Raw genomic sequence first — 12,500 nt, forward strand, 5'->3', positions numbered from 1 at the left:
GAAAAGGCAGAAATAAAGAAAAAACGACCTTCAGTTCAGAGCCTTTCAAAGTTTTCTCTGTCTGTTCCGCTGAGAATTGGGCTCAATGGCGGGGCCAGCTACGGGATCGCAAAATATTGGTTGTCCAGGATTTATCCCCTCCAGTTTGCTCGGTTTTATTTTATTTTATTATTATTTTTTTTTTTTATAAGTTATCACTTCATATGTTTGTGTAACAGTACTTGCTGGGGTGTATAGCAAATACCCATAGAGACGCCTTAAATACAACACACTCACGCATTATATTTATATCCATATCTGTCTATCTGTCTATCACTCTATATCTCTTTCTCTATCAATCCATTAGTTGATGTCAGCCATGGATACTGCAATAAAGCACATAACATGCAGACGGGATCAATTTAAGAACGGTACACACAGCAGATATAAAGTTAAGAGGTGGACACCCAAGCAAGATCCATTTGGCCACAGTAACCTCAGAGTGCTCTGGGTATACTGGCTGTAAACTGATCCATTTACAAGCACACACACACACACATATGTGTATATATATATATACACACACACACATATGTGCATACACACACACTAACACACACACACACACACACACACACACACACACACACACACACACACACACATATATATATATATATATAATATATATATATATATATATATATATATATATATATATGTGTGGTGTGTGTGTGTGTGTGTGTGTGTGTGTGTATATATATATATAAATATATATAAACATATACATATACAAAGAGACATATATATATATGTATATATATATATATATATATATATATATATATATATATATATATATATATATATATACACACACATATATATATATATATATATATGTATATATATATGTATATATATGTATATATATATATATATATATATATATATATATATATAAATATATATATATAACACAAAGGCCGGATTTAGATCTCAGACCGATAACTGAATAACTGTATACCAAACTATACTACAGTGTATGCAATTATATTTGATAGTCATACTCTAGAGGCACTTCCTCTTCCTCAGACAACACTGCTTTCTTCATCATATTTCTTTATCTTTAGTTTACTTATTTATATATCTATTTCAAATTATATTTCTCTTTTACGCAATTTATACTTTCTCGCCTTCATGCATTCTATAAGGAGACAGCTGTGAATTGATTGGAAATTAGGTGAATTATTATCTTTTTTTTATTTTCATATAAACAAGAAAATATGAGAAAAAATAAAAGTGAAATAAAAGACATTTTTATATGTAAGTGTTTTATCAGTTTCTTCAGTTTATCTGATAATCGATTGTTTATTTCACAGAGCTGTTCTAATCACTTCATATATCCATCTGTCCTTATTATTCCTTTATTTATGACATTTCTCAATGTTTTCTTTGTTTTATGATCATTGTTGTGTATATCATTATATTTCGGAAGAAATGTTTAGGAAATGCACGAGGAATTTGTTTTTTTATAAGAACGCATATATATATATATATATATATATATATATATATATATATATATATATATATATATATATATATATATATACACACACACACACACACACACACACACATATATATACACCTATATGTATATATACGGGTGTGTATGTGTGTCTGCGTGTGTGTGTTTATGTGTACATGTGCGTGTACGTGTGTGCGCTCCCGCGCGTGTGTGACATGTATAATAAATAGCTATAACAATTACCATTTATTAAGGCCAATACGACATGGTACCCAAGGATACAAAAACACCTCATACTTCTGTATCTTATTTATTACAATAGTGTGACTGTAAAGGGAGTGGCAGGGTTTGCTCCGTCTTCTGCGGGCTTAAAATAAACAAGGTTTAATTACCAAGTAACTTTCCACATCACAGGTATTTTTAACATCGGTAAAACTACCTAAAGAATATTCTCCTCTACCCATAACAATGATAAAAACTCATGCCTATAATATGTTCTTGCATTGTTTTTTTTTTCCTCGTGTGTGAAAATTGTTACAGAAAACGGGCGAAGGTGGCTTGCTTTGGATATTTTGTAGGGTATACTTAGACAATTCTATGGACATACTTATAATTTACACCTCTTGTTACCACTACAAACACTTCTGTTATGATATATCTAAAAAGTTTGAAAGTCACTCTGATCAGTTTGCGAAACCGCATATTTACTATAAAAAATCAACATGTATTAACGACACTACAGAACATATTATGAGTTGTTGACCTACAACCTTTCTATGAGGCAAGACAAGGGATCCTACATAAAAAACGATCACAGTGTTCGAGGGAAGGGAACACTGCACAGTCACTTCATCAAAACGAAGGGTAATTTTGTTATCCATTACAATCACCCTTACCAATCATGACCACCGACGCTTTTGTGACGAAGAGGATCTTTTGATAATCAGAAAATAACGTTTCTATCCAAAAAAACACAAAGAAAATGTCACCAATCGAATGAAAAACAAAACACGAGAGTTGCTCTTTATATTTCCATTTGTTTTGTTTTTTTTAACTATGTCACTTTATTTAGATTTCATTTTATTTAAGGACAAGGGAAAGAAATCGCCTAATCGACATACCACGATGCTATAAACCCACAGATCACACTTTGATACTAGTAATACCTATCAACTAATGTTTAGCATTGGTAAACTCGAGAGTAAGGGAGTGAAAGGGGAAAGCTTGGTGAAAATTCCCTAAGAGAGATACTGTATGTACGTTCTAAAACATAAATAAAAAGGAGACACAAAAATAAGAGAAGAAAACAAGATTGGTACAACAAGGCTTCTTTTTAACTTTTTTTTTTTGGTTTGTATAAACTAACTAATAACTCATTCCAACGGGCTTCCCCATTCACATTCTCTATGAACTTCCTAATCTTATATACGGATTTATTGATAACGCTTCAGTATATAATTTTGGCCCAGGCCTCCCTACAGCATCGTGTCAACATCGCTGAAGCAAAGTGACGCCATATTTAAGAGGCGCCTCACTTTGGGGGCGCAAAGGAGGAAGTGCAAGAGTAAGTTGGAAGGAAAATCTAAAAGTGATATGGCATTGTAGTTTCAAATGGTGACGTCACAAAGTCAATGACGTCAGAGTTCTGCAGCGGTGACGTCACGCTACCGGACGAAGACGAAGGCCTATGTACTTCATGTTCACGATACACACGTACAACACTGACAGGATAATAATAGATACAAGATCTTTCTAAAAGGAGAATATGAACCTATGCGGATATCGAGAAACAGCGGTGCATAGTCGGCTAGTTCACACTACTCTCCTGGGCAAATTTTCCGAAAAATCTAATGTTGTTTATAGTTCACATATAGAAATGAATGAGATACGAGAAGTGATGTTCAGGTTTGAGTCAAAGTTTGTAGTTTAGATGCGAGAAACCAATGCTCGTGATGGAAACAAAGGTAAGAGATGAAAATTTTGCCCATTCCAGCTAGTTGCAAATAATTCTTTATATTCTGAAGAAATAAAATTCACTCCTGCAGTTCTAGACGAACCTCAACACTTAGATCTTGTGATATGAGACTGTGTTAGCAGTGAAAGACTAGTGCTGGCTAAGAATGAACATTTAAGTTGGCGTCGTGGTTATCCATCTGATGTTTTTTTTTCTTTTCTTTTTTTACTGAGGTTTTGTTTTAATGTCTGATGAGGTGGCCGTCAACCGCAAAATCCAAATAGGACGATTTTCGCGCAAGAACAGATTCCCGTGATCCCAAAGCAGAGACGTCGAATCCTGAAGAACATCTCTTTCGATCATCAAGGCTTGTCCGTAGATCCTCACTGCTGAGGGAGAGAAGACGAGTTCTTTCTGTCAAAAGGTCGTCTCATTTTGTGATCTTGTTCGGGTTTCCGGTCCATCTTCACCAGGACAGGCTCCAACATCATTATGCGGTGATCTCGTGTTGCACCGCTTGGAAATATGACTCTACCACCAACTTCCAGGAGGAAACATGACTTCCACATCAAAAAACTTGTATTACGTTGTGGTGGCAAGTTTACTCGTGTGAGGCTCCCGTTTGAGTTCCGAAAAAGGTGATCCCCGTCACAAAGTTAGTGCCATGTTTACAGCTAAGGTTCGTTATCATCAAGCTTATCATCAACTGATCATCAATAATATCATTGTTTCGATCCTAAGACAATACAGTCCACAAAACATGTACATACATATTTATAAATCAGGTAAGAACATTCGCCCTGGACACACCGTTCTTATACTCAAGTGACATTAACAGCCAATCAGAAAAGCAGTTTTCATCAACTCAGTTCCATGAGCCTTCTGATTGGCTTGCCAAGGACCAAGGGAATAGTACAGCAGGCTCCAGAAGAAGGGATGATTACCTTAAAGAAATATTCCTCAGCAATTGCTTCTGCAGGAGCATAGACCTGAACGAATTTACGAAGTTACATCGAAGCCATTGAGGTTTTAACAGTTACTGACTTATTCATATTTTTGCATAATCAACAAATATCAAATTTTGTTTTGCAAGGAGGGCAAAGCCGCAATGACACTCCCCTTGCCAGAGCCTGCTGAAGAGATACAGATAGCGTCGTGAAGTTCCTACCGGATTATAGTGACTAACAATCATAACTGACTAGTAGCCTATCAAATCAACAACAACGGTAGTTAACAACAAGGTTCAGAACAACTTGTCTAGATTAAAGGAAATGGGTATGATTCTGGCGTCAGTAAGCAAAAAGTCTACAAATTTATACTCTCTCTTACACAGGACAGGATTTTCACAGGTTTTATTAGTATGGTTCTCTTTCGGTTTTTGATTTTTTTCAGTCTCAAAATTTGTTATGAAGCATCGAATGCTCTGTCGGAGGGACGCGAGCAGATTGATATACATTAAAATGTTTTGCTATAAATTTGAACCTTTACTGATAGAGAAAATACATAGAGATGTTTAATGAGAAGGAATACAGTTTTTCAGAGCCCCATTTTGCCATTACTTCTGATTTTGTTAAACATGCATAATATTTGTTCAAAATACACTAAAAGCGGGATAATAAGTTTCCCATTGTTGACTCGATTGGCCAGATAGAAAGGCATACCGTTAAAAAAGGCCCAATTGAAGTTTCGTCATGTTTTACAAAGCATCTGCTTGTAGTGACGGTCGAACTGTTTCGACATAACGTGAAATCTCTAACTGACGGTGCAGTGCGAGTGAGAGGAACCTTGGCTCTAGGACAGCCAGTTTTGCTACCATTGACTCTCCTACGCTTAGTCTCGATTCTGGATTCGGGTACAGTCTATGGCCACCAGGCTTTGTGACCCAGAGCGCATGCGTTCATGCCTCGCTGCGCAGGTCCAGTCAGCGCACAGCGAGGGAACGCCGGCCCTTGAGTGCGCACCTCGGGCCTGTAAACATGAGTATCATACACTACAACAGCACGTCTTGTGTGCACTATATCAAACACTACTTGAGGTCTCCTATAAGTCACATCCTCCCCTGGTTGTATATATATATTTGTTAGGGAAAACTTGACTTACAGAATGTAAAAATGTGAGGGCTGTTTTTTTTTCCACTTGGCTTCTAATCCTTCAAAATACATCTATAGCCACAATGGGCTTACTTAACCTCATGAACGAGTTCGTATGAACAAAAATTAGTCTATAGGTCATGTTTTACTATATTATGTACATATACATGCATTGCTTTTGTCCTTGTCACACTACACGGTGTCCAAGTCCGATGAAGCTAAAGGGAGGGATACACAAAACACTGGAACTCCTGAAGTGCGGAATCGGGCAACTTGCAGTGCCATGTCATCAACATTTACATCAACCGAAATGATCTGCTTAATAACTCTATACAAAGACAGATTTCCTATATCATAATGGCTATTTATTTTTTTGCTTTTGCATCTTGTTTAACCATCACAGTTATTAGTTTTAAGATGAACTTGTATGGGCCTTTTGTCACGATATGACCTCGGATGTTACGTCATATATATATATTTTTTGGTTAACTAGGTTACTGAATAGCTTGGATTTCAAAGCCACGAAGATTTTATGAAATATATATATATATATATATATATATATATATATATATATGTATATATATATATATATATATATATATATATATATATATATATATATATATATATATATATATATATATATATATATATATATATATATATATATATATATATATATACATACATACATATATATGTATATATATATGGATATATGGATATACCTATACAGAGAGAGTATTTTTGTTTTAAAGACTCAGAGAAATGGAAGAAAAGACATAGACATAATCAGTATGGTTTAAATCTATACTATTAATTCTTCGAATCATTCTTTGAAGCACAACAATCGCTTCTCCATGATGAAAATCCACGTGATCGATAAATACGACTTAAAAACCTGTGTTGGCACCTGTTCTGCCAAGCGAGACTTGGGTTGCCGGTTATCGTAGGTTACACTTCTTATTTACACAACATATACATGATTCAAACAAGAAAATGCACAATAATCGTCTTTGAACATTATCAAAAGAAAGACAAATTAAAGATTTTGTATTCTCTCACAGACATAGATGGATTGCAATACACCTGACAACAATACAGGACTGATTACGGCCAATTATCAATGAAATTACATATATATATATTTTCTTCTTTTGAAGTCCAGTAACAATATGAATATACTTTAAAGCTTTAATCAACATGGTTTAAATGAATTATTCTTTTTTACGTCAAACAAACATGATAACTTTCCTATTTCCAATGTTGAAAATAAGTACAACAAGAATTTGAATGATTCACATACATTAAACATTGAAAATAAACAATTTTAACGATGATAACAACGGTAATGACAATTCTAATTACAAAAGTGATGCTAACCTTGATATGATGCTAATAATAGTAGTTATAATAATCAAGATAATAATGATAATAATAATGATAAACATTTTCTATTCACGCAACACGTTTTGTCTATAATAAATTCAGTCATAATCATCATCAGCAAAGTGCATTGCAAACACTGAACAGAAAGCATCATACCCTCAGAATGTCTTGGAAGGAAAGTGATCAACAAATACCGAGAATGGAAAACAAACAGACCTATTTTGACCGATCATGAGAAAATCCAACCAAATCCAGCAATGACAAAAACAGGCAAAAGCTAGAGAGAGATAGATGCTTCTACATGTAGTCAAAATGACCTGACCTTAAACGTATCCTTATAATTTCATAAATACAACGTAACCTCAACTTCGATAAACACACTGTAATAAATAAGCTAGACAAACGAGAGATTTCGATGATCGACGATTAAGTTGGGTTACACCTCGGTAACAACTTGGAACTGAGAGACACTGGCCCGGTTGCGTCTGTCCTGCCCTCTGGGGGGATGAGGGACACGTTATCTAACATTCCACACATCTTTTAGCATTGTTTTTTTCTTCTTCTTCTTCCATGACCAAATAAACAATGACAAATATATGTTGATAAAAGATGTAGACTTTGTAGTCTTTTGGGGGGGTTTGTTGACTGTTTCTTTTTAGGTAACTTTAAATTTTCTTTTTCAGTATTATTATGATACATATATTTTTTTAAAGCTGTTTGATTTGATTCCGTAATATTATTCTGCATAAAAAGTGTTCAGACACTAGCAGATGTTGACTGTGAATCCGTGGAAAAGACCCTAAAAGGAAGTCAATCAGGAGGGAAACAGATCATCTTACAAAGTTGACATCTTTCACCATTTTACGGCCCACTGAGTGAGCTGCAAAATTCACTATATGCAAAAGGGTACATAGTCTTAACGGTCTCATGGGAACAGCTGGTAGCACTTATAAGAAAGGGATCCTATATACAAAATCACCTTCTAGCTAGTGAAGGATCACACTGTATAAACATAATTTCCATCTGAAGGCAGTTGAGACGCGCGAAAAAAAGTCAAAATTTTCGCGAATCAGTAATCCTAGTTTAATGCTATTCAAAATTTCAACATTTGCTGTAACATATCATAGTAAAAAATCCTTTCCATTTTTTTGTGCATTCTAGATACTGATTAGCATAGCAAATTTAGTGGAAATGTAAACCGTAAGGGATAATGCTTTGCTCCTATCATAGATTCGCCAACGTCGCATGTGATGATGCTGATACCACTCGCTTTCCAAAACCTTTTAGTCAACTGAAGAGGGGAGTATTAACCCCTTCCACCCCGGCGAAGATGTTAGTCCAGGATGACCAAGGAGATTCTAGATTCCAAGAGGATTTTTTGTCCTTCTTTTTGCTGTTCTTCTTCTTTGTCTTCGTTTCGGATATTTTTTCTTACTTCCTTACCGGACATTTTGGACAATATCGAAGCACACACACACACACGAATTCCTTCTGTTAGACATCAGTTGGAAAAAGGATGAAAACGATTCCCTTGGTGGCTGCTGCTGATGGTTCCACACGGCAAGTCAGAGCCCAGAGGGATAGACAGGAGGACCGCGGCCAGAGGAGTGAGGGAGGAATGATGGTTGGTCGTCCTACGAAGGAGACGCTTGTAGGCCTATCATTTTGCATAGCGGCGGGAGCACCCACAGGGTCGCCTCTACAGGCTTACTGTAGGACGCACTTGCCTGAAAAAACGGAGAGAGATTAGACTGGCACTCTTTGAGAAAGGAAGCTGTAAATAGTTATTGGTTATTTGTAGTAAATATATGTGGATAAATGACGTTAGTTCCATCCTGATCAATATGATTACCTTGGTTGATATTTGTAACTGACTGTAACTGTCATCTAATCTTTTACTATTCAGTATTATATTGTTTTGATTGTTTGCGAATGGCTGAATGAGATCAAGAGGATATCCATGTCTGTTGGAGTGGCATGTAAGGTGCACTATAACCATGCTGTGTGTTTTTGGTTATGTATTTTTTAGTAATGATTCTCTCTCATATGCGCACATACATTCAATCTCTCTTTTTCGCTCTCTCTCTCTCTCTCTCTCTCTCTCTCTCACACACACACATCTATACCCATTTCAGACTTTATCATCATGGTGCGTTAAATAACAAAAGTGTTCCCTTTAAAGTGTATTCACTCTAACAGTGTAATGCGTGTACGATGTTAATACATACCGTTTATGTAATATGGCATAGTCTGCATGTAGAAATAAAAGCTTTGGGCTTGATTAAATTTAAAGGTGTTTTCTACTCTGTCATTTATACTGAAAATGTGTCAGAAACAGGAACTGTATTTGCTTTGTTCATCAACATTTCTGAACTGTAAACTATTTCTTAGCATATATATTCATAAAAAATTGTATTTACTATTTGACTCGAATTATTGCGATATTATGCCTTTATCATTTTGAAAATTTTCTTGCAAATATAACACTTATATGTCTAGCACAAACATCTCAGCAGTGACACCTAGAACACCTCTACAGAACACATATGTGGTGAAGACAGTGTGATGCAGAAGAGGGAGTAAACACCAACACAGCAGAACAGTCAATGTTATTGAACCAATAAGTGGATTCTCTTTTATGATCATCTCATTAAATCTAACACATTCAATTTTCCGTTAGATGTGGCAATGGAATGTTCATTATCAATATGATGTTAAAGAATTTAAAGAAACGAAAATAAAAAACATATATTTGGTAAAAAGAAAGAAAAAAAGAATGAAGCATCAAACAAAGTTACACATGATTATATGCACACACACAGACACACGCACATACACACCAAGGTCCACTGTTAGATATAACAAAATCTGAATACAAACCCACATATGCTGCACACGCACATGTACGCACAGACACACGCACAGAACCACCTACATACAAAAGCAAACAAACACCCACACAAACACAAAGAAGACGAACCAAGCAGTCATATAGTTATTAGATATAGATTTGTTATTATTCTTTAGATATCAAATGAAATAAAAGAAAATATGTAACACCCAAAGCGAAAGACATAAGATACGGCGCGAACACGAATTCTTGCCACAACATCTGTACACACGAATTAGCAGAGAGATAGATAGATTAGCAACATTTGTGATGAAAAGGGGGTTCTAACGAGCAATCAAGCCCACACAGCAATAGTTACAGGTTCTTACAGTTGTTACAGGCGATAGAGGTAGAGAGACACGCACACAGATATGACAACAATGGTGACAGTGTTTATAGAACAAGACGCATCGGTTTATCATTCGTTTTGATGACATTAGTGAACGTTCAGACGAAAGTCACTTTCATGTGCTAATTGCTTGTGCCGTTTCTGTTAAGCAGATGATTTTCTTAGCGTTAAGGCGATTAATCTATTCAAATCTGTAGGTGATCATTTTTCTTTTACTGAGGAACGTATACTGTTAAACTGACTATTACTCATAAACTTATACGGTAAACGAAACGTGAATCCTATCTTCTTTGGCTTAATGATCTAAGTTGAACAATTTATCATTATGAAAGGCTGATTACAATGACAAATTTACGATTTTTAGCAAGCAAGAAATCTTAATAGAAATGTCTAAATATGTTTTTTTTTAAAACAACGAAAACATAAAGATGGACATTACTTAATCTAAACTTAATTCAAATAAGACTATGCTGTGTAAATATATGTAGTGGTTGAAAAGAGACAGCTAGTCATTCATATTCGCAAGTACCAAGATTAACTTACAAACACGAAACAAAGTGAAATGTTCTGTAGGATAAAAAAATCTCAAATCATGTCACATTCGCCGGGATACGTCACAGAAAACAGTGTGACACAAAATAGATACAAAACTACGTGGTGCAGTTGATGCAAAGTAAGATGGAAAAGAAAGCCTTAGAAAATAAAGAAATAAGAAACCTAACACCTTTGCACAAAGGAAATGATAATATAAAAGGAGATCTATGGACACGGAAAAAACATTTGAGCGGGTGAAGGGAAACTGTGCTAGACGCCATCATAGAGAAATTTCACATGAAACTACGACAGAGCCAGTGAGGGACTTGAATGAGAAACGATCAGTGTAAGATCTGAGTGTACGAAGAACTTTTTCAGTCTCTCGATAGGTAAACATGGAAGGTCACTTCAAGTGATAGCTTATCTATGGATCTATGTTTGTTAATGCAGGGCGATGACTGCTTTTTGGATGTTGGTCTACGGTTGAGGATTATTTATTAGAATTAGAATTAGATTGGAATTAACATAGTGTTGAGGGGAACCTCTGGGAGGGAATCATTGGCCGAAATACGAAGCAGGTCTGGTGTCGAAGACTGTATCGTTTTCTTTAAAAAATGGTTATAAAAAAGAGAAAACGCCCTGCATTAAGTGGACGTAAAAACTGAGTTTCGGCTATGGAGAGATCTGACAGAGAGAGAATTTTGCAGTCAGCTTAAGAAGAGCTATGTATATATATATATATGACAAACATCTTACGTGATCTGCAACTTACCACCACTAAGAATGTGAAATTTTTCTAATAATTCATGAGGGGGGTAGGGGGGAAAGAAACAAAATAAACAATTGGTTAGTGACATTCATTGAAAATAATTACCAAAAAATATATATGTAAAAAGAAGAAAAATAAACCTGGTGTACTAATATACCTACTTCCCGCTAAGTACAACCACAGCATCCTAGGTATTATATCAAATAGCAAAGCGTTATATACCACAGTCAGGCCCAGAGGTCACGTGATGTTGATATATATTCAAATGTTACTCAGCTTGCAAACCGGTGGCAACGATGCACCGATCATTGCGCATCCCCGTGCACTTTCCCAACCAGTCAGATCATTGCTTAGAATTAAAAGACTTTTTTTTGCCGACTTCCTTTCTCTATTTTCTACTTAAATGTAAGGAAAAAAATGAGCAAAATAAAATTGCAACAAACCAAGAAGGCCAAAAAAGGAAGCAGTTTCTATTAGTCATCGCAATTGTTCATGGCGACGAAAGCTTTGTGAGTGACTTACGATAATCGAGTTCTTGATTGGACCACCATGACGTGCACTTTTTTTTTTTTTTTTTTAAACAATGATGATCATGATAAAGTCATTTTGCATCAAGAGCAATTGCTGGTTTGGAATTGCTAAAAAGCGAACGATAGTGAACTAGTGAAATTCGATCAATTCATATCAGTCGATATGGATAATCACTGATCATTATGACGAAAATATTAATGCTGATTGTAGTTATGATGTCGCCATAATGATGACGGTGGCGATGATAATGATAACAGTGATGCTTATTGACATAATTTGTTATGACAATGGTAATGGTCAAAATATTAACTACGATACTAGTATGATAATACTAATAACAATAGCAATGATAATGACAACAATGATAATATGAATAATTTCCATCGTCAGTGATATCACTGTAATGATTCTGATGATTAGGATGATGTAGTGATAGTAATGATAGTGATGACGATGTAGATGATGATGATAACAATAA

At 35.3% G+C, this 12,500-nt stretch overlaps 1 protein-coding gene across 6 annotated transcripts in view; it reads right to left on the reverse strand.

Annotated features, from left to right (window-relative positions):
* Positions 1-1,807: 1,807 nt before the first annotated feature.
* cpx (synaptic transmission protein complexin) overlaps positions 1,808-12,500 on the reverse strand; it is a 761,198-nt gene continuing 750,505 nt past the window's right edge. For 5 of the 6 annotated variants that reach the window (XM_086547428.1, XM_086547424.1, XM_086547427.1 and 2 more), the window contains one exon: positions 1,808-8,676. In XM_086547428.1, coding sequence (XP_086403554.1) covers positions 8,657-8,676 — 20 coding nt within the window. In that variant the 3' untranslated portion in view covers positions 1,808-8,656. Of the gene's footprint in view, positions 8,677-11,494; positions 11,519-12,500 lie in introns of all 6 variants that reach the window. The other variant, XM_086547425.1, reaches the window with a different exon arrangement.

The sequence above is a fragment of the Penaeus japonicus genome, unplaced genomic scaffold, assembly GCF_977035675.1.
Source record: "Penaeus japonicus unplaced genomic scaffold, GWHDUDI00000001_assembly GWHDUDI00000019, whole genome shotgun sequence".
NCBI classification, from domain to species: Eukaryota; Metazoa; Arthropoda; class Malacostraca; order Decapoda; family Penaeidae; genus Penaeus; species Penaeus japonicus.